At 40.6% G+C, this 23,384-nt stretch overlaps 1 protein-coding gene across 7 annotated transcripts in view; it reads right to left on the reverse strand.

Moving 5' to 3' along the window:
* Window positions 1-23,384, reverse strand: part of MAST2 (microtubule associated serine/threonine kinase 2) — a 186,386-nt gene that overhangs the window by 15,524 nt on the left and 147,478 nt on the right. For all 7 annotated transcript variants that reach the window (XM_059853908.1, XM_059853910.1, XM_059853907.1 and 4 more), the window contains 12 exons: window positions 18,615-18,716; window positions 14,614-14,746; window positions 12,933-12,994; window positions 12,210-12,295; window positions 10,608-10,816; window positions 9,604-9,742; window positions 9,050-9,182; window positions 7,578-7,743; window positions 6,463-6,564; window positions 4,761-4,883; window positions 2,437-2,546; window positions 247-401 (listed from right to left, as the gene is read on the reverse strand). In XM_059853908.1, the coding sequence (XP_059709891.1) occupies window positions 247-401; window positions 2,437-2,546; window positions 4,761-4,883; window positions 6,463-6,564; window positions 7,578-7,743; window positions 9,050-9,182; window positions 9,604-9,742; window positions 10,608-10,816; window positions 12,210-12,295; window positions 12,933-12,994; window positions 14,614-14,746; window positions 18,615-18,716 (1,520 nt within the window). The remainder of the gene's footprint in view (window positions 1-246; window positions 402-2,436; window positions 2,547-4,760; window positions 4,884-6,462; window positions 6,565-7,577; window positions 7,744-9,049; window positions 9,183-9,603; window positions 9,743-10,607; window positions 10,817-12,209; window positions 12,296-12,932; window positions 12,995-14,613; window positions 14,747-18,614; window positions 18,717-23,384) is intronic.

Here is a 23,384-nt window from a genome sequence, read left to right on the forward strand (position 1 = left end):
AAGGTTAGAATACCTTTAAATTCATTAAAAATATTTGCTATACATTTAGATGACGTTAGTACTTAACTAGATACATTTAAGGACTGTATAGGTTCTACACATTCACTTTTAGCTATTCAACCCAGGCTTCTCTTGTAGAAATACAACATAAGAAGCTCTCCTCACTAAACACTGGTCACAGAAAGTTTTGGCTGGCCTTTCTTAGCTGCCGTGGGAGAACAGAAGACTCAGTGGCACAGAACTCACATTTCAGGAGAGCCAATGACCCAGCTGCGGTCCCGGCTCTTCAAGCCCCCCAGGCTGTCCAGCCGATCGTCCTTCTCCTCGCTCAGGCTCCGCTTGGTTGGTGGTGGAGTCTTCCTCTCCTCGTGGATGGAAAGTCGTTCCATGCTGCTGTACACCTGTGTGCAGCAAAAGATCCTCCTGAGCAGGGAAACCCAGCCCACAGGGCCTTTTCTGAGCAAGGGGAAAAAATCTCCTCTTGAAATCCCCCCGAACGCCTGAACTTGGTAATGTTATTTGACCAAGTAACAGTGCAGGTGTGACATGCTCCAGGTGTGCCAGGGAGGAAAGGAAAAAGGCCCAGCCTCAGAAACACTAAAATGCTTTTCTACAACAGCACCCAATGCCTCTCCTTTGAAAACACAACGGAAATACTGACAAACTTCATGAAATTACTTTGATTTTTGGTTTTAACCATTCTCAAATCCAAGAGGAGCTATTGCTAAAGACAGCTGCACAACTCTTGAGGGCTGGCATCTGGATCTTGAAATCTTACTACACAAATTCACTTCAGTGATAGGCATCACGCTCATGACCCCATTTCATTATCAGTCTATCAGCATTGCCCCAAGCTTATTTCAGAACAAAAAAGTCCTGCCCTCCTCAAGGAATCTACTATAATGCTGACAGCTTAATGAAAGTGCCTTTCTTGGTTTTACAGCCGTCTTTAAATAATTAAATGATTAAGCAAAAAAATCCATCCTTTTAAAACTACACTTGACTGTGGACCTAATTTACATAAGAAGAGATTAATGAAAATAATGTTATTAAAAATTCAGAGCATCAACAAGATAACTATTAATAAATCATATGGCTGAATTGTCAGACAAGAATTTCAAAATATAATGAGCCTTTTATGCCTCCCACATTACAAATGCTGTATAATTTTCCAGGTCTTAAAATAAATTCATTAAAAGTGAACTTTCTCTTTGTGGCAAAAACATTGAATCCTAAAGAAAAGCTTCAATCTAACAAATGAGTAATACTCATGGTGAGAAAAGGCAGAGAAAAGAAACTCTTACGTACTCATGAGAACTTTTTCAAAACACCAACTAATCCTCAGGTCCAATTTTAAACATACTTTTAGTGATGCAAATCAGGAGCAACTCCATTAAATTAAGAGTAACTGTTATTTAAAGCACTGTAGCCTGGTTGAGGACAAAGAACAAACTGGTCCTTAAAAACTGACTTCAGCAGTGGAAAACTGGAGGAACTGTTGTGAAAAACCAAAATACCTTTCAGAGCTCCTAAGTAAAATTCCTTCTCCCATCTCACTAAGAGGGAAATACTGTTCATGAAGTGGCAGCCTCAAAACAGCATTTCTTCTCCCTTCTGCCCCTCCCAAACATATTATATTTTATCAGGAAGACCAATGTAGTCCTTTCCTTCTAGTTATGTATTTGAAAACACCAAAGTTTTTATGTTTTGTAGAACTCAGGTCATTCTTGTTGTTTTCCTCTGGACTCCCTTTTAATGGTCCATGTTCATTTTCAAAAACATTGCCCAGTACAGACCAGAATTCCCCAGCTATGGCCTTCCTACTGGTAAGCCCAGTATGGAAAACTATTGCTTTCATAATTTGGCCCATCTAACTCGTGAAGGACTATGTGCCAAGACCCTTCTCTTTGAAATTGTCACCTTGCCTTCTGCTCCTCAGGCTGTATTTGAGACAATGAGTGATGTAAGCTTCACTGATGCTCTTACCCCTTTGATTTTAGACCCTTATTCCAAATGTCAGAATTGATTTTCTTCCCAAAATCATCATGTCACCCATGGAAGGTCCTGTCAGAATGACACTGCTCAAAGTAAGTAAGTTTTGGATACTCCCTATGCCAGCATCCAGGTCATTGGTAAAAACTGTATCAGATGCAGAAGGACATTTTTTATTTCTTAATGTTTCACCACAATGCCCTGCATATTGGTGAAACATTAAGAAATATAAAATGTCCTTCTCCAATTATTCTGGCACTCACCTTTTAACAGGCCACAAACTACTACAGAATAAACAACTCATGCAGGGTTTTCTTTCTTCAGTCAACTACACACCATGAGATCTCATAGAGCAACCACATGATTAAAATCTGCCCCATATGAAGCAAAGAAAGCGTGTTCCTCCCTAGATAGTTTTCTTTCAACAAGTCAGCATGTCCCCACCTTGCTGAACCTGGGCGAGCACGAGGAAAACTGCCGAATTTCCACGTGATCATCATCATTGGTGTCCTCCTCTTCTTCTGAATCCAGGTGCTGGTACCGCTCTGAACGGGCTGGGAACAAGACATGGCACTTGCATCAGAGCGGGGAGTGTTGGCAACTCACACCTCAAGCATTGCTTCTGGTCTGCTTAAAGAACTTGGAGTGTTTATACACCATGCAGGGTATTTCCCTGAACACTGAAACATACCCAGCCAGTTTTTGCTCATCCCGTGCAATTGCCAGTGAAGAATATCTCCTTGGCACTGAATTTATCTTATCCTGTCAGCTGTATTCCATTCTGGAAGCAGCTGATACTCAAAAGGTGCCTAATCCTGCAGACCCTTCACGGTAGGGATATTTCTTCCCTACAGCAAACAATCAAGTGGAAGGAAACATGGAAACAATTCACTGTCCAACTTCCCAATAAACAGCTTTTTGATTATACAGTCTGTCCTGCATACATGCATACATACAAGCCTACTTAAAAAAATAAAAATATTTACCCCAAAAGAAAATCTTCTCTTTTCCGTCTTGCAACTAGGAAAAGGATTAGATTTTGTGAAAGAAAATGGGCAAGCAGCCAATATGCAAAGCTATTTTTAATGCAAAAACTTCTTCCAAAGAGATTTTGTGCTTTGAGATTTGCAGCACTGGATTTCTAAGCCAGCCACACTGGATTTTGTGGGGTGGGCACTAATAAGTTTGGCTACAGGAAGCTGATAACTACACTGAGCCAAATTTGCTGCACCACATCAGCCAGAAAGCTACTTTTATAAATTCTAACATTTTTTGCATTAGGGTTTATAGCAGCAACACCAAGTCCTAGCAGTGTCTACGTGAGATATTTCCTGATGTGAGAATTCCAGCCTTTATAAAGGACTCACACCAAGGTCACCCTGACCCCGAGTGTGCCAGGACACGTGGGGAGGTTCCCATGGTTCTGCCTTGACAGACCCAGTGGTTTTGCTTTCATCCACCAGGATCTGCTCGTGGCTGCTGCACTGGGCCTCTGCCAGTCACTGACCCAACTCAGTGACCAAAGTTTCCACACGCTGTAAGTGCAGTTAGTGGTGAGAACAGCCCACCACATCAGTTTCTCCATCTGTGTTGCACCAGTACAACCTCAACACATGTAGAAACCCCACCTCTGCTCCCTCTGCACAGCTTGACCCCAGCTGCTCTCTGCAGTAACCACACAGAGATTTCTCAATCCATCTCCCTCTCCCATTCCTACCTCTCCAAACAAGCCCCAGCCCTAAAGCCCCTTCCCCAAAATGGAAGAACACTATCTAAATGGAATCACTGCTCGTGCAGTGTGAGAGCCAAGGGACTGGAGGCAGCTGTTCTCTCCCTCCTTTCCCTGTCAGCAAAGCACAGGAGCAGAGAAAAAATGTACTTCACACAGATTCAACCAGGCCAAGATGGGAGAGATTCTACTGATGTAGAGCAGAAATTTTCACTTCTCAGAGAACTGAAACAGCCAGTATCCTGTTCTGCAGCTGGAGAGGGGGAAAGACCTCACCCTGGCCAAGCCCCCTCCACCTGCTCAGCTCCCCAAGTCAAATGAGAAAAGTTAGGAGCAGAGGCTCTGGGAACAGAGATCTGTCCATCCCTCCCCTGATGCTCCTCCCTTCTCTCCCAAGACCACTTACTCTGTCTGGTGCTTATCTTGAAATACCAGGAATCTTACATAGCACTGATACCATAGCACTGATACCATAGCACTGATACCATGGCAGTTCCCAGACATTTCTACACACCAGACAGACACTTCATATCTCATTAGAGCTAGCAATACTAAAATAAAGCGATACACTTGCAGCAAAAATAATTCAAATTACTTCAAATCTCTTAAGAATTTTCCCCACATATTTGTCTTCAAGGTCTAGGGTTTGTTTTGGGGTTTTTTTAAAACATTTATTGGCTGAAAAGAGTCACTAGGGAAAGATCATGTTGCTCAAAAACTCAAGGAATTTGGATTTACCAAATGCTTTGGAAGAAGTTTAATGAACCCAGCATGACAATGGCAGCACCTCTCACTGCAGGCCTGTGGCTGGCAGGACCACAGGCACCAGTGAAAGGCCAACTGACTCCAGGAGCAACATTTTTTCATTTAAAATTAATTTGCCTTCAAAGAAACCTTCCTTGGCATTCAACAGAAACTTTTTAAAGCAATTCCCATCAAGCGTTTTATTCAATTTCTAAAATGACTTATCTCTAACAATTTCAAAAATGAAATATGCACAAGAAATATGATGCTGTTTAGGCCAAATCTCGAGTCTTACTGTCAAAATAGCTTGTGTCATCCTCAGATTCCAGCTGTGGGATGAATTCAGCTTTCTGCCGGAGTAATCCATTCCAGTCCAGATCTTTAAAGAACCGATGCTGCTTCACTTCAAAGGCACTACCTGAAATAAGCACCTTTTATTGCAGAGTATTTCTTTCAGCATTTGCATAACATGAAAAACAAACCCTAAAAATATCAAGAGCCTAAGAGAATGTACTCGAGTATTTTTAAGTCACACATTTTCCAGGAATTTTGAGAAACAACTTATCCTTTTACCAAAGTGGTCATGCAGGATAAAACCTGAACAAGATTTCCTCCTTCCCACCTCCTCTTCCTGCTCAGCAACAACACAGAGGCTGGAAGACAGCATCTGCTGTTGCATTCCATAACAAGTTCAAGATTAAGAACACCTTAATTAAAAATTTTCAAACTCTGAACACCATCTTGCTCATAACTGAATAAAGAGAGCAAGCCCTGAGAGGCACTTAGAATGTGAGTGACAGCTCACAACTCCACGGTTGTGAATAAACTCATTCATGTGCCTAGAACAAGACAGGGCTCACCTATCTTCCTGAATTAGTATCTATTGTTATTAAGCTCAGAAGCTTGGGTACCCAGAAGAAAAAAGTAAAGACTATCTGTCTACCTGCTTATGCATTTTTTTTTCAAATGAAATTAATATTCATTGCAGATGCTACCATCTTTTTAGAAAAGAGCAGAGGAAAAGAGATAAAAGGTTTGCTGAGTGCCAGTGGCACTACAACATGCCAAGTGAAACAGCAGTCTCAGCACTACAGGTATATAAGAAATCAAAAAAAATCAGTCCATCAACTCCTTTTATAAGGCTAGAAACTCTACATCTTTTCCATGACAGCAACATCTTTCAAGTACATGGATTTTAAGCAGAGAAGAACATGTGAAAACCATCTGATATCATTATTAATTCATGATCTATTCATCACCCTTGTGTGCACATGTGCTAAATCTGCTGAATACATGTACCTTTTGGAATTGTTATATATTTATCTCTAAGCTGTTTTTTTATCCTTAAAGTGTTGTTCTGAATTGAAAATCCCAAAATAAATTAATCAAATCAATGAAAGATGAGCTGTCATGTGAAGCCACAGTGTTGCACAAATTACTTTAAAACAAGAGTGTACCTAGAGATTATTTATGATTATTTACTATGAGGAATGAGAAGTGTTGGCTTGTAAAACTTCCAGCCTGACATTATAATACAGAAAGACTGACAGACATATCTGACTTTGCCAAACAGATTATCAGACTTTGCTGTATATCTGGAGAATTCTGCACTACAGGCCTCTAGGAATGGGAAAGTTTTCATTTACTTTATTACAGCCAGGAATTCACATCCACGGCAGGTATTAAGCTTCTACTCAAAGAGAACTTCAAAGAAATCTGATCATACACTGTTCAAATAGAGACACAACCCTCAAGTCTATAATGGAACAGCACAAATCAGAGAAGTGATGTTGCCAAGCTGACAGTGCCCCTTTCCTGTTTCCCAGACAGGACAGACGTATCTGCCTGGCTCATGGACATGTGACAGTAATGAATCCAGTATAAACTGCTCCCCAGCTCCACATGAGCATTCCCCACCATGACTGGGTGTGCATCACTGCCAAGGTAGCTTCATCCCCTGCTTGTGGGCAGTGTTTTCCTGTGCAGGAGGCTCTTACCTGTTCCCATTCTTTCCAGAGGATTTTGGCGGAGAAGCTTAGAAATGAGGTCCTGGGCATCTGGGGGCAGTGCATCATCTCCTTCTGGCCAGGCAATTTCATCTAGGGACAAAAAGAGACTTGACATTTTCTACCAGCTTCTCAACTAATTTGAATAACCATTCATACTCCTACACCTCAAAGTGCAGCATTGGGAACTGCCCCAGAAGCATAAATACCTTGAATTCAGCAGCTTAATATAATTCAAGCATTGACATTTTCCAAAATGCATAAAATTCAGCATCAGCTAAAGCTGCTGTCAATCCAAGCAGTGCTTGTGGAGACAAAAAAAAGCTTTAAGGACTCTATTAATAAAGTATGAAATGGGACTTCCATGACAATCCATAAACAAAGGCAGTGACAATACTGTGGCTGTATCTCCTGCCTGCACATTCCAGAGTCGTTATACTTGGAACAGAGAGAACAATTCACAGGTAACGATTTCATGCATCATATTTAGTGCTTTGATGAAATTTTCTTTTTACAAAGGACATTTGCCAAGTGTGTTAAAAATTTACTGCTTCAGAAAGGATTCCCAATAGAAAATTATTTCACTGGCATATTCACTGAGTGAACACAAAGCAATTGTCTGTCCAACTCCAAGCATGAGAAAGGTTTAAAAAGCCACAAGATGTGAAGGTACTGAGTACAAAACTTCAATGTATTGTGCTCGAATTTCCTTTCATTTCACTTATACAAAATTACTAGCTGACTAGCATTTGGACCTACAAAAACAATAACCAAAATCAGCCTGAAATAGACCAGTTGGTGGGTACTCCTTTCAAATTCTCCATCATTTAAGTTAAAAGACAGAACCGAAAAATCCCCAAATATTTTTCCTCAATCCCACAAGGATTTGTATGACTCCCACACCATGACAGAACTATTCAGGTAGATGTTAAGCAACACAAGCTTCCATAGCTGAAATCAGATGCAAGCTGCTTTGACAAAGAAATTTAGAAATTCTAAAATTAAACCCCATTATTTTATACCTAGTCCTTCCTGACTAAACTGTGGATCCCCAATATTCTCAAAGCACATTTTGAAACCCCTTCAGAGCCAGAGTAGAAACCTACCACTGATCACTTGTCCAAAGAGCTCTTCAGGTGTGTCCCCAAAGAAAGGAACGCAGCCGACCAGGAACTCGTAGAGGATGATGCCCATGGCCCACCAATCCACGGGCTTGCCATAGCCCTGGCGCAGGATCACTTCTGGGGCAATGTACTCTGGAGTCCCACACACCTCAAGAGAAACATGCAAGACAGCAACTTTACCCCCTCAGAGCTTTACAAGGAAGTTATTAATGTTTTGCCACTAACCACTTCATGCTGTGAACTACTTCCATGGAGCAAGAGTCTATATTTGAAGAAGACATTGCCTGCACAGAAATAACATCACATGAAATTAAATGTTCCTTGTGTGGATATGCCAGCTAAGTAGTTCTTTGGTGCATGCACAGGAAAGCATATGGGAAAAATGCATATTCTGTGTGTTTAGGTCTGACAGCTTGATGGATGTCTGCTGGCACAGCTACAGCTATCAGGAGCTGAGTTTTGACAAACCTCTCACATCTCTGTGCTAACAGAATTTAGTTTCACAGATGCAGAATTAGCAGCACAGCATGATTACACACTTCAGCCTTAATCTTGGGAGGTATAGCTGGCATGGACAATGGTTAAGGAAATTACCTTGGAAGATCAAAATTGCCTGGGGCTTAGAAGCAGCAACAACAATAACAAAAGAGTTGTAAAAATTGTACTGCTGTAAAGTACAAGAATATGATCTAATGACCTAGGAGAGTTCTGTTAGAAAAAGCATCCTTACTTGGAAGACAACAGGAAGACAACACCACAGGATAATTATGAATCAACACTTGGCACAAATAAAAATTCAGCTGAAATATTCAGCTGTGATCCTAGGCATTTTCAGAAGAGAGAAGCATTTTTTAATCCCATTATACAAGGCACTGGTGAGCCTGCATCCAGAACAGTTCCTTCAACCATGTCCAGAAAATATCAATTCAAACAGAAAGAGTTACATGCAAGAGCCATTCATTCACCAAAGGAAAAATCTGTCTTGTCAGCCAGAAGAACTTAGCTGGTTAAGCCTAGCAAAATGAAGGCTAAGGAGAAAAATGACCCTTAGTAAATATCATGGGGATAAAAATCAATGTTTAAACAGTTAGACAAAATTACAAGAAACATATAGAAACTTGCCGTGAACTTCCTAAGCACCAGAAGGGGGAGATCGTGGAACAACCTTCAGCAAAATCCACATTACATCCCTACACCAACTTCTGTTTACACCTGCACTGCTGCCTGGGCCACCCCTTCAGCATCCTAAACTAAGAGCTGAAGCGCATGACTCCAAAACAAGAAGCAGAAATAGCAAACTATGTCAATTTATGTACAAACATGAGAGTGGACTTGTGTCTTTTCCTCCAATTTTACAGTGCACAGCACAGCATCCAGGCTTCTAACTCTGATTCTATCCCATGACAGAATCCTGCACCTGATACCACATCAACAGACAACATTTTTCAGCTTACCTGCTTGTCCAGGAATTCCCTGGTATCCTTCTCAATGTGGCCCTCATAAAGATTAGTTGTAAGACTCATTAATCCAATTTTGGACAGTCCAAAGTCTGTTAGTTTAATATGACCCATTGAAGTTATCAGGAGACTAAAAGAAAGAGAAGTAAAATAATGCAACATTCATTTAATTGTTTCCCAAAAGCAATTTCAGATAAAAAGAACACAAGATAATGTGAAGGACGATCTCAGTGTTACATCCCCATTAAACACCTGGAAAAAACTCCTATGGAGCCAAATATCACAGAGCAGACAAGGCAACTAGGAGTGGGACTACCTTCTGCCAAAACACCAGCAGTGTAGCAACATCTTTGGGATAATACCTGAAAACATTCTTCCCACCCTTTTCAGTGCCTATCTGCTTCTACATTGGTAGCAAGAGACTCCATAAAACCTCCCACATGTCAGATGCTGTTGAAGATCAGTGCTGTCTCCAGCCCCCATGTCCTGCTACCTACAGAGAAAGCCCCTGAAGGACTGGCTCTGTTCCCTTTGAGGGCCCAAAGACTTACTTATCAGGTTTTAGGTCACGGTGAACAATCCCATAATTGTGTAGGTACTCCAGTGCCAGAACAGTCTCAGCAAAATACATCCTCGCCATATCAACAGGTAGGGCACCAATGTTCTTGAGAAGTGTGGCACAATCACCTCCTAGAAACAAAACATTTGCACATATGGCACATTGAAATGGCAACTATCAGTAAGAAACAACAGCTATGGGTCTGCAGGACAAGATTAGACTAAGTTTTCTAAAGGTCGTCTCTCACAGCCCTGTCAGGAAGAATTCTGAAGATCTCTCTGTACTCTGTCTTGAACTTAAGACAAATATTAAACTCCTAGGAAAACTGAGATCCATATACGTTGGGCAGGCTTGGATAGGAATTGTACTGATGCCATTTGTAAACTGAAGGAAGCCTTGAAGAAAATAAGTCAGGACTCCTGACTGAAGCTTCCTTGGGAACACTGGCCACACTTTTCAGTCGACCTTTATTTCTACTTGCAAAGAGGAATTAATATTAAAATTTCCTATTGTCAATAAATCTGATTTCATCCCACTAATTTATCTGAAAGAGCACTGATACAATAACTATAATCTTATTTCTCAAACATTCAGTCAAGCAAGCTAGGCATAAGAAATTAATCCTATCCACCAGTGGATATTGCTTATAATAAGATATACTGATAAAGTAAAATCAAATTATATTTCAAAGAATAAGCAAACCAAACAATGAAGAGAACCAACCCCAGCATAAAATGGCACTTTATTTTTAAAAAGGCTGCTAAAGAACAAAGACATGTCTCTTAAATCTTTTTCTAAGTGGAATGTCAAGCAAATGGGCTATGGATCCAGCCATGCCATCCCACAGAAGGGAGGGAGGGTTTCCTTTCCAGTGAAGACTGGAAAGTTCATGCTGATTTCTGGCCTCAGCAGTGAGGCTCAGCTCACTGCAAATGTGTTGTATCAGTCCCAGAGATTCACAGGCCCCTTTGGAGGAGTGGATACCAACAACCATACCTTCCACATACTCCATAACCATGCACAGGTGCCGCTTGGTCTCAAAGGAGCAGAACATGCTGACCACGAAGGGGTTCTCTGCAAATGTCAGGATATCTCTCTCCACAAAGGCCTGCTGGATCTGGTTTCTCAGGATCAGGTTCTGCTTGTTGATCTTCTTCATGGCAAAACGCTGGCGGGTGGTCTTGTGCCGCACCAAATACACCGCTCTGCAAAACCACACCGAGAGGAAAAGGTCCATTTCAGTTCAAACTGCTTTCTTGTGGGCTCAGGTTTGGAGTTCTTTGTGGTTTTGTTGGGGTTTCTTAAACAGTGATGTTACTGTTTTGAATGGATCCTGACAGACTTATCCATGACTCCAGAAAATCCTGATTCAGTGACAAGCTTCCCTAGAAAAGAAGGAGCCCCATGATGCTTCCTTCCCTAAGCTACTCTGCTTTCCTGAATAAAGCAGCATTTTTGCTGATGTGAAAAACAAGGAGACATCTCAAACACCAATGCCACAAATTTCCATAAGCACCATTGCAGAGCAGCATGTGTTTTTCAACACTACAGTGACCACTTTGCTTTAAACATTGTCCAAAATCTATGGAATCAGCACGAGTTCTTTCCAAGCTCCATAAAATTAATTTGACGCAGCACTGTCACCAGGGATTTCCTTCAGTAAAGTATCTCTTACACTTCTATCATTTGCAGATCATTAGATTCCTTCACATTAATAATACAGTTTGCAAATAAAATTTTCATCCAGTCTGCCTGCCTTATTGAATCAGTACTTGTTTCCTTTTCTCTGGAGTACATTACATTTAACGTGGTATTGTGTCTCACCAGCCACTGACTATAAAATAAACCCAGGATAAAGACATGTGACTTACAGCAAAACTACCACTTCTCTCTCCCCTTTTTACAAAGTTACATGGGGCTTGTGCAGAAATATGACTGAAGAGATTTAAAGTCTTTTTGTCTCATAATGACTCTTCAACATGCTCCATTGTGTCTTCACTCACTAAAAACCCATGCTTACACTTTTTCCACATATAATTTTTAAAAAGTGATTTGTTATTAACTAAGCACCCACTGCCACAAAACACTCAAGCACATGCTCAGGTTCTGTTATTATGACCTACTGAGTATCACTGCTTTTCAGTAACAGCCTAATGACCTCACTGGTAAGGATTTATGAACTGCAAAGAGTCAGGAACTGCCTTTTAAAATTCTGGATAGGTTTGTGTGTGTGGTTAAAACTGTAACTGACTGAATTCATACTTGATTCTTCAATGGATAATAAAATCTAATAGCCTTTCTCCTGTATTACTCCTCACAGTAGATTTACCCCAGTGTAATTCTAGCACTTCTTTTAGCATTTCAAGCGCTCACAAACAGCCACATATGTTACATATATAATCTGAAGAAATGAAAGAAATGGCATCTCCCAGAAGAATGCAGAAGATACAACAACTGTGGAACCTCTGTAAGACCCAAGTGAAATTACTTTAGCTTTGGACCCAACAAAACCCAGACACTTGCCAAACCTTGCTATAGCCCTTGGCTGGGTAGGATAATAATAGCATTTTCTTCTAATTCAAAGTCTAAAACTCTTACCCATAAGCACCATTACTGATCAGTTTAATAGTTTCAAACTCTTCTTCAGAGGGAGTTTTCTTTGACTGGACGGAGGCCCCACGGCTCTGGGGAAAGACAACAAGAAAATGGAAATCAGGAGCAGGAATGACTTAATTCTGTATGGGGGGATTTTTGGTCCTTTTCTTCTTTAGCACTCAGTAACTCAAACTCAATCCATTTCTGAATTTCTGGAGTCCCCAGCTTTAGGACAATTGTCTGTATCCAAAGGGTGTTTGCAGATTCCCTCTGCAAATTATTAGCACAATAAGTCAGTGGACTGTAAGGTTCAGGCCTTTCCTTAATATTACATTTTTTTAAAAAGCAATAAAATAAGGATCTTTGAAACCTAGCCAGTTACATAATTAAAGTTTTACAGTGGTTTAACTAAAGTCAACTCTTTTCAATACCCATCACATTTTACAAATGTAGACATAAAGACTTCTCCCAGATGATTTTAATTTTTAACTCCAACAATTAAAAAAAAAATCCACAAAACTTGGTAATAATGCCTATTTACCACCACCGTATAAAGATTTTCACATTTTTATGAGCATGTGCTCCAGTTTTAATATGAGCTTTTAAATGTCTGCACTTTTTTTTTTAAATTACAATTACTCTGCCTTATAATTAATTCTTTACTGTAGACTACTTCTTTTGAGAGAAAAAAAAGTGCTAGACAGAGTGAGTGTATTACTGCTTTACCTCGACTGAATCATCTGTCTCGGGAGTGTCTGGGCTGTCATAGCTATTCAACTGGGCCATTTCTGAAAAGAAAGAGGAAAGATTACTCCTAATGATCTCAATCAAACACTATTCTCTTTGTTTATGCAGGAAAAACAGGATTTTAAAAGGTGCTTGTAGATGATGAAGGACATTTTCTCCCTCTGTAAAAAGTCACCCTAATTATACAGTGATAACCTTTAACATCTTGTATGCTGCAGGCAGTATTATATATAAAGAGGAATATAATTAATTGTTCTAATTTCAGCCTGACTTTCTCTAGATAGTTTCTATAATAAGTAAAAGCAATAAATGCATGTTTGGGGAAAGTGCTGTCTAGTTAATATTAAAACCTATTACACACATATATGTCTGCATGTAGCCTGGTGGCATCTCTGTGCTCACATTTCAAACAGCTGCCCTCCACGTGACGTGGCTGATTCTGCAAAACACTGAGCAGCAGCAAACAGGGGAAAGTCACTTAGTTTAGGCTACTCAGCTGTTGCAGGAGATGCTGTAAACTCTGCAAGCCCAAATCCTGCCTTAGCTACGAGGCTCTGAACAGACATCACTGACATTTCTGGGTGCCCTCCTTACAGAAAGGAAATAAGGCACCTTGACATCTTCCCACATTTCCAAAGAAAATTTGACTTTAGTAAGGGGAATTAGCAATGGAAAGGTTCTCTCCCATGACAGGGATCAAAGGAAATTTCCCTTTAATGTCAGATTTCAACAAATGCTATTAAATTGCATTTAGCAATCTTTGGTAGAAATTTTCCCGAAGAGCTCTTCACTTGAAGTCAACCTGTCACTGTCATTCCAGTAAACACCAGAGAAGTTAAACTAGTCCCAGCCAGACTACTAATTTATGTTAAAATTATGCTCTCCTGAGGTAACAAGAAGCATAGTTCAATCACTAAAATATTCTGCAGTAACCTCCAGTCTCTGTCACACTTTCTATTGTTGCTGAACAAGCTGTGCATGCTCAGAAAACTTGTCATTTCAGCCAGCAAAGTGCCAGGCAGAAATATTAACCGACTAATTCTAAAGTTACAATCTTCTGGGCCAATGTATGTCTATATTAAGTTTACCATATGCAATTCTGGCACCTTTCAGAAAAGCTGTTTCTGTCCTTACACTGCTCTCTTTGGTTTGGCTGCTACACAAGATGTAAAGCTTCAATCTCACCTCCAGCTAAAAATTCATACTCATCGTGGCAATCTCATGAAAAACCACAAAAAACACACTTTTCCCAGAGAGGACAACCAAGTGGGATGGCAGGATACTTTCCAACCAGGCCACTAGCAGGCCAGGCAGATCAGAAAAATAACAGGTAAATTTACTTTTACTGTCGAACAGCACAGAGAAAACAGTTAAATCCTGAAGCTATTTTCTAACATTGTTTCAGCTATGATACAGGGAGACATTATTAACATCATAAGTAAAGAACTGTCACTATTGATGTGCCTTCCTTACCCCAGCAACATTCCTTTGAGACATGGGGCTGAAAAGGACAGTCTAGAATTTGACAGCAAACAGGAAAATAAGGAAAAATGGCCTAGAAAAACAATCAATAAAATGAAAGCATCCTTCGGCTATGTAGTGACCAAGGTATCTGACTATCTTTTCAACAGTGTGGAAAGTCCCTAAGAAGAGTTCTCACCCTCCAGGGGATCCCTGGTGAGTCCCAGCTGGCTGATAATGTAACGAGGAATGTCGCATTTAATTCCTTGCCCTTCCTTGGCATGGCCTTCCGCAGCTTCCAACAAATGGTAGAACTCTTCAGGATCAAACTCCTACAGCAAAGCAGTGAGAGACACACAGAGAGGTAAATGATACAGCTTTACAGTTAGGAAAGGTTCCTCCCCCTTAGAGGGGAATCCTCAGAAACATCCAAAGGTAATTCTGGGCTCAGCAGTGAAGCAGAACATTTCCAGTTACAACAAGCAAGGCAATGCTTCCCACTCTGCTCTGCAAAACCAACAGACAGTTACATCCCACGGGGTTTAGATCTGCAAATCTAAACAGAACAAGGACTGTAGGGACTTTCTACAAACCAAACCCAAACTTTCAAAAGGTCCTCTTAACATAAGTGTAAAGTGTGGACACAACTCCCAGTTTTGTCACATTGAGACATGCCAGGGAAAGGTCTGTGATGAGAACTGAGGCACCACCTTCTGCCACCTCCATCTGACAGGTGAGTTAACCCAAGAAAACCCTTTCCTGCTGTCAGTTGTCACTTCTGATCAAGCCATACACCCACCCAATCCTGCCACTGTCCTAACCTCAGCAATTGCTAATAAAACTATTAATAAAACAACTTTCTTCATAAGACATACTGCTGCCCTATTTCTTCTACTCTACAGTACAGGATCACTTTAGCAACTCAGTTGTGGTGCATGTGATCTCTCAGGCCAGACAAGGTTATAGAAGGTGTGATCTCTTGCACTGGACTAAGAGATATAGCAGGAAACAAAAGACAAGCTTTGGGCAGAAGGAGCACTCTGCTTAGGAACAAGTTCACCAGTTAACTTTAGCTCTCCCCACTACAAACCTCATCATTCACCAGCAATGAGCAGCTTCACCAACACTCTTCAAAAATTCTCCAGTGAATTGGGAGGGTGAAAAGGGAAGAGTTTGAGCAAACAGCTGAGCATGCACAGATAACAGTGAGGGCATCAGTAAAGAACTGCTGTGTGGTCAGCAACGTAAGAGAAAAAGAGCACAGAACTGCAAACAAGAAAAGGAAATTGAGCTTGTAATGATGTGAAGAGACCTGAACAGAGAACAGATGCTCTTTTCCATGACTGCTTCAAGCAATGCTGCTTGGTTAGATGCTGTCACCAAAGACAGCAACAATGTGAGAAACAAAGTTCCTTCCCAATTCCTCTGGAAAAGGATTAATCAACAGTCTCAGAAGTGGCAGAGAGCAGGAGCCAAACCAGAGAGGACCACAGAGAGACATGGTCACCAGAATGCAGGGAGAGGGATGGTGGAGCCAAGGAAGGACTTCTCGAGGTACAAGTGCAGGTCATTCATTGGTGAGTAAAAGAGAGAGGGAAAAAACCAACTTGGTGACAAAATAAAACCCCAAGCATACAAAACATTAGGGAACTATATAAATTCCAGTTCTGACTTCTTTATGGTAGGTTTAATCATCTGAATACAGGAGAATGAACCCTACTGAGGGGAGGTGGGTGCTATGGAAAAACAAACAAAAATTAAATAAATTAGATACTTTTCCCCAAAGATGGTTTCACAGATGCACAAACCACACTATCATTTTCTTGAAGCCTCAGAGATTGTCTGCCAATAAACATCTCATAGTCCAACAGGTAATGCAAAGACAGAAGCCAAACAGCTGAACTTTGGAATACTTAAATGTTTTTGACTGCATTAAAACAATCACAATCATCACAAGCACTGTCTATATAGACACTTACTTCATTTCCAAGGAAGAAAGAAGATTGAGCTGTGTAGGTAAACTCAAGTTTACCTTAACACTAAAGAGTAGAAAAACTTTTTATAAATTCATATATAATTGAAGCCAAAGATTGAATTACAAAAAAAAGTATGTTAAAGATAAAAATTAAAATTAGTTCTTAAAAACTATTTAAACAGTTGACTACCCACTACTATATTTCTTGTTTTATGGGACAAAAGGAACATTAGTATTTAGTTCTTCATGTCACCAGATTAAAATAAACATTTGGGAAAAAAATTGCTAGAAAGGCAATGCAGGTTGAAAAAAACAGGTAAGACTAAGCCACAGACCCAGATACTATTTCTATACTTTGGAGTCTGGCCACTTGATTGTCAAGGTTGTCACTACATACTTGGGAATTCGTTACTCAAATCTCAATGCAATGCTGCTTCCACCTGCTCCCACTCATTTTGCAGAACATCAGGTGGAGAAGACATAGAAGGACCTGGAGACCTCTTGATCTGCAACTAAGAGTTGCCTTGAGTTTGGAACTCAGCAGGTATAGACACGGGTTCCCAAGGCTTTCTGAGGTGCTTTCCTAGATGATGAGTGTACACAAGCAAAAATGACAATGGTGAATGCAGCAAATACAAACACGGTGAGTTCAAATTTATCTCCTTTCTCCATTGCCCTCCCTGCCAAAATAAATTTTGAAGAAGTGCTGGAAGAAGATAAGTGGGAGTCACAAAATCTCATCTAAATCACAAATATGGTTTGAAAACCAAGGAATTCCCAGTTTGAATGGAGTTGTGCCTGGGATTTTCAGTGCAGTCTGGCAGAGACTTCTGGAATCAGTAAGTGAAGATATCTGTCCTGCTGGTTGTGCAAGTAACTTCCTCACTGACAGTGCCCTTCCTTGCACTGCAGGATTCCCAGCAAAGTGATCCATCTGACAGCTGTGGAGGAGGAATAAGGAACCCTCCAAAGTATACTGGTTCTCAGAACTTCTGCAGGTGTTTCCAAAAACTGGTATCATTGGTAAGACTGGACCACTCTTGTCTACTTTGTCATAGAAAGCTCCACAAAAGTCATTCATCTTCCAGTGACTCCAGGGATAGAAGTCACCCATGGACACACTACACAACCCACATGATAACTGTGCTTTTATAGCCAGCCACAGATCCCTAATCCAGCCAACTTCTCTGATGTCTCAAACACCTGTAGCATCTCTGTCACTTTTATGTCCAGAAAGAACCATCATGAGTGTGCTCAGACACAGCAGGGAATTTCATCCTGTCATTACCTAAATTTCCATTGTAGATTTGTGACACGTCACAATTTTTGGTGACTTCCCTACATTCTCATTAATTTTTCAATGTCCTTTTGAAATACAGTCACTAAATAGAACCCTTCCAACTGTGTACACCTCTTTCTATATATATTGAAGGTTTATATTAACCCTGTTGCTATGGCATGACAGTGAGAATACAGGCTTTCAAGCTGCTTCTCCACCACACCAAGGCAATATTTTTGTAGCTGCAGAACTTCAGGACACAGTGGCCTATTTTGGAATTGCCTAAACAATTTCCACCATTTTCTAGCATTAAATTTTTTAAAACGCATCATTATTATTATTATTAGCCAAATTAGGTTGCTAAAAAGGAGTGAGACTTGCTTTTGCTTATATTCCAATAGCACCAAACTGGATTTCAAACCCAGGCTCCCAAATCTCCTTGGATCTCACACAGGTGTATCCCATTGTGTGTTCACAGCTGGAAAACCTGACACCAGGTTTCACCAGTTGTTGGGTTTACAGGAAGGGTTTGAGCCCCACAGCCCAAACACCATTTATGTCATGGAACTTCTTTCTTAGCACAGCACCCTGGACACGGGGCACACCCCACACAAACATTTACAGGCTCCTTACAGCAGCTATTAACAACATGAGGAACATCCAGTGGCACCAAGTAGCACAGAATGATGTTGACAGCTACATCTGGCCCCTCAGCCATGAACTTTATACTAAAATATAATCTACCTGCTGATAGTCCATTGGAGAACTACTTCTATATTAATGCAGAAGCCACTTAGCACTTCTATTTCTTTTTAAATATCAATTTATTTTTCATCAGGGTTTAATGAGCATGTAAAGGTCTCTTTGAAAGGCTTTGTGTCCCTCATCTCCTCGAGTGCACAGCACTCTGCAGAGCCTGCCCAGCCTGTGCCAGGCCCACACTCACCAGGCACTCGAGCAGCCGCGCTGGCCGGGCGATGACGATCATCAGCTTCTTCACCAGCTGCGTGACGAAGGCGACCTCGGAGCTCTCGGATCGCTCGTGGGCCTGTGGGGAGCACAGCAGCACCTCAGGGTCCCAGCACTGAACTCGGAGCTTCTCTGCCTCACGTGCTGAAGGCAGTCACCAGCTCAGTGACCAACCCAGCTGCAAAGCACGGCTGGGTCAGGGCAGGCTGAGCTCAGCTTGCTCAGGGATGCCACGGCTTTTCCATCACATCTGACTCACGTTATCATGCAAGAGATATTTCAAAGGCTCTATTTGCATTATATCACCTATCAATTATAATAGATACAATGTGGGCTCAGCTTATTTTTTAAAATGAACAGAGGAATATTGATTTTTTCAATTTTACTTTCCACACAACACTGACATCTAGGTAATCACTAACAGACACATTTCTGTGCTTTACTTTCAGCTAGAGTTTGAACTAGAATTTCTCTTCATCATCAAGAAAAACCTCAATCTCAGTTTCTCCTTTTTCAGTTTTACCAATCCTGTTGAACAACTCCAGCATTTCAATGTATGTTATGTAGGTCCAAGCAGATAAACAAAGAAAAGAGCATATAAAAACTTAATTCAGAGGATTTATTCCTGTCTGTTACTTCACCAGACTTCAGTATAAATTGAAGTCCTAGTTTGAAGATGTATGTGTGTATTTGTGTGATGGGATGTCTGTTTACAACAGCAAACCCAGCAAAACAATAATAATTTTAAAAAAAATAAGAGCTACACAAAAAAACCCTCAGAAATTACCCTTCTCTTGATGAAGCACACAATGGCTACATGATGAATTCTGGAGCAGAGATATAATAGTATTTCATGGCAGAGCGATAAAAAATGGCAATGCAAAAACTCTTAAATAAAGTACAGCTATTTTTCCCCAGGATCTAAAAATTGTGCTTTAACACAGCCACAAATATAGAGTCCAGAACTTAATAAATGAGCTTTTGCTGGCAATGAGCCAGTTACTTATAAGAGTGATATTTTATCAAGAACAGTGCAAGCAGCAATAAACTAAAAGGTTCATTTAATGTTGTCCATTAGAATCACCTAAGAAGAAGACATATTTATATGTCTTTATATGTCTGAGAAGTCGAATCACACTGGTGACCACCTAAAAGAGCAATACAAACACAGGGAGCAGAAATTCAGAACTAGAAATACACAAGCAGCATCTTATATAACATATCTCTGATACTTTGCTGCCAAACAAAAAATATTAAAAGGTTCATTATTTTTCATTTTGACACCAGTCAGAATAGAAATGTTGATTGTGTCCTTCTGCACTGGTTAGCACTGGCTAGAATTTTAACCTTGAAGAGAATGATGTACCTGCTAATTCATTATCTAAAAACAACAACAGAGGTCCTTCCTGGCTATAGAGCCTTAAAAAGATTATTTTAGAAATATTGAAATAAGTTGGTATTTCTTTTCCTAATTAAAAGATTTTTAAATTATAAAATAGAAAATAATCACAACAAAAATGATAGTCACTTTGTGTTCTCTAATGCATTATGCAAACTTACAAGTCACAATATGAATTTTAGAAAGAAATTAATGCTTTCATATTTTAAAAGCCATTCCAGATCACCAGAGGTTAGCTGCACTGAAATGAATGGATAAAACATCAACAACTTTGTATTATTTTAAACTTGAGCCATGCAATTGGAAAGTTCTTTCCTCCCCCCACATAGATTATATTATGCAAAAAATATAATATAATAGATATAATTCATCATTTTGCGCCCATTTGTACTGTTAAAGAGAACTTAGTTTTTTAAATCAAGTCCTTTTGTTTTCTCCTTTTCTCATCTCTGACAATCCAGGCAAAACAATTTAAAAATGCAGCTAGTTTAATCAGGTGTCTGTTTTGAAAATTAAAAACTAGACCATGACTGCCAAATGATACAGAAAAGCAAAAGGAAAAAGAAAAAAAGCATTTACAAAAACCAAACACAACTTGTAACAGCCACTCAGCCATCATCTGTGCACAGCGCTGCTCTTCCAAGATCCTCAGTGAAACTGCCTCCTCTTCTTTGCTGCTCCCACAGGACAGCCCGGACATCCCTACGGACCCCTCGTCCCCAGTGTCCCACGGACAGAGCCCAGGAGCAGGAGGTGTGTCCAGCCAAGCACCCCCTGCTGTCCCATGAGCCAGGTGCCAGCTGTGCCACCTCAGCAGCGCGTCCCCAGCACCAGGCGCCGGCCTCCGGGCTGCCGGTGCCATCTCAGGGCTCCCCTGCCGTCCCCAGGGGGGCTTTGGGCAGAGGCTGATGCCATCCCTGCACACACCGCCGGTGACACGTGCGCAGGAGGCAGAGATGGGGAATTTACAAACCGATTCCCTCATCTGAAAGATCCATCCGTCACTAACTGTGGCTGCTGGGGCATGAAATTAAAATCACCGTCCTCCCCTGGGCTCCAGCAGCACCAATAACTGGGATATGCAAGTCACAACGCTGTAATTGAGCTAATATACTGATGGAAACCAAAACAATAGACCTGCAAAGCCAAGGACTGATAAATTTACACTCAGGCTCCTACTAAGAAAGCAACCCCAGCCAGAATATCCATTTGCCAATATGCAGCATCTGTCACTGCTGTAGAACACTCATATCCCCCCTGCTCCTTTTGTTCCAAGCACAGAAACACCTGAAATCCTTCACCTTCCTGCCCAGCTGGCTACACCTAGGCTACTTCTATCTTATTGATTCAGCCAAGGAATAACTGACTATAACCTTTTGTTCCACAGTAACCTGACATTCTACCCCATGGTAACAGGTAAAGAACTGAATGTCACATGGTCTTTTTTATATCAGTGCTTTATCTTCTTTTTTTGTATTTCTACTTTGATGTGAAGTGTACCATTCAAGTTCATGTTTTCCAAAATGAAGAAAATCTCTTAAATTCATTTTTACCTCATGATTATTTCAATGATGTGATAAGTTCTTCTGGCTAAAAGACAGTGTTTCATGCTCCAAACAAGGGAAAAGATCTCATTTGCCATAGCTAATGAGATTTGCTGGCATGTTATTACAAAAGCCAGGATCCAAAAATCTTCCAAAAGCTTTCTGGTTTGGTGCATTTAAACAGCTCATTATTTGCTTACCCAAACAGTCTGTTTTACATTCTTACTCAAACTACAATATATTAAATCAAGTTTCCATTTTATGGTTTGAAATGCTGTGCAAGTTCAGTTTGTTACCGGGTATCAGAATCAACACTTTAAAAAGAATTTTTAAGAGAGAGAATCCATTCTTTCACAGCAAAATTGTAAGAAAATCTGTGGATATTTCTGCCACTTGCTGGCCTCATTATTCACCAATAAAGCATCTTTCCAATCTTTCAGTATGTTATAAAAATATACCATAAAACTCCATAGCCTCCTACACAGACCATACAACTCCCAAGTGGTACAGCTCTTTGAATTACCTTCTAATTGGCACTATTTATGTACCTATTATTTATGATACTTTACAACCTAAACAAAGGTTAAGATGCTGCCATCAAATTTGGAATAGTTTAAACTTGACTCCAAAATGTCCTGTGCTTCAGGTGAGTCCTCCAAAAGAAATAATATCACCAATTTCTATATATTTTGACTAAAATGTTCCAATTATTTCCTTGCAGAATGTAGTCTGAAGGGCAAAGCACAGACTAGGCAAGCAAAGGAAACCAGTAGCTCTTAAATATTAAAATCTAAAAGATAAGCTAAGGAACAGAAAAATCCATAGGACAGGGGGAAAAAAACAAATGCGAAAGAAGTGGAGAAGTGGAATAGAGCCTTTGGCTTTCCTCCAATGTCTTTAATGTCTTTGTTCCCTTCCTTCCCAGCCTGTTTTGCCTCCCTAGCCTCTCTAAACTTTCCTTTACTCACCTCTAGCCCACCTTACTTCCCAGAGTAAATCAACCAAATTGAAGAGCTGACCCCTCTCTCAGCCCTGCTCCACAGAAGATGTTAAGGAGAAAGAGGGCAAAGAAAGCCCCAAATGTCAATTCCTGAGCAAGCTCAGGGATGACCATTGTATCTCCTCTAATCACAGTTCAATGACCCATTTCCCAGTATTTCAGAGCAGCAGGATAATGCCTGTAGGATCAAGGGGGAAGGGACATTTAAGAAATGCATTTTGAAGATTTGTTCTGAGGCAAAGGGGAGAAAAGGAAAAAGCTGATTTATCTGACCCAAACCTTCTCCAAGACCCTGATTAACCTCTTCAGATCAGAAGACAGGACTGAAAATGCACACTGGAAGTGGCCAGCCCTGATTTATGGCTCTCTCAGTTCCTCATGGTGTAAGAAATCACTGTCCACACAGGAGAAAAGTCAGGGAAAGGGAGAATTTCAGGCTCCAAGGATCTGCTACCAGAAGCAGTAAAACACAGTGTAGTCCCCCTGTGCCCCTGAAACGTAAGGCATTTTGCTGAGCACACAAAGTCACTTTTAATGAAAACTTCCCAACTTCCAAACCATCACCCAAAGAGACCTGATCCCTTATTTCACAGCTCACATGTGCAAACACCCTGCTTCCAGACTCTGGAGATAGAAGGAGGATCCACAAGTGGTTACTGATATCTTATAGGGAGACAATCATATAGCCCCTCAAAAGATATTCCCTACTCCTCTTGGTCTGTCAAAATTGTATTCCCCACCCAAGCAGAACACCACAGATCCAAACATGACTCATTTTTCTCTCAAGCATAACAAATACCAGAA

This window comes from Haemorhous mexicanus, chromosome 9, assembly GCF_027477595.1.
Source record: "Haemorhous mexicanus isolate bHaeMex1 chromosome 9, bHaeMex1.pri, whole genome shotgun sequence".
Classification (NCBI taxonomy): domain Eukaryota; kingdom Metazoa; phylum Chordata; class Aves; order Passeriformes; family Fringillidae; genus Haemorhous; species Haemorhous mexicanus.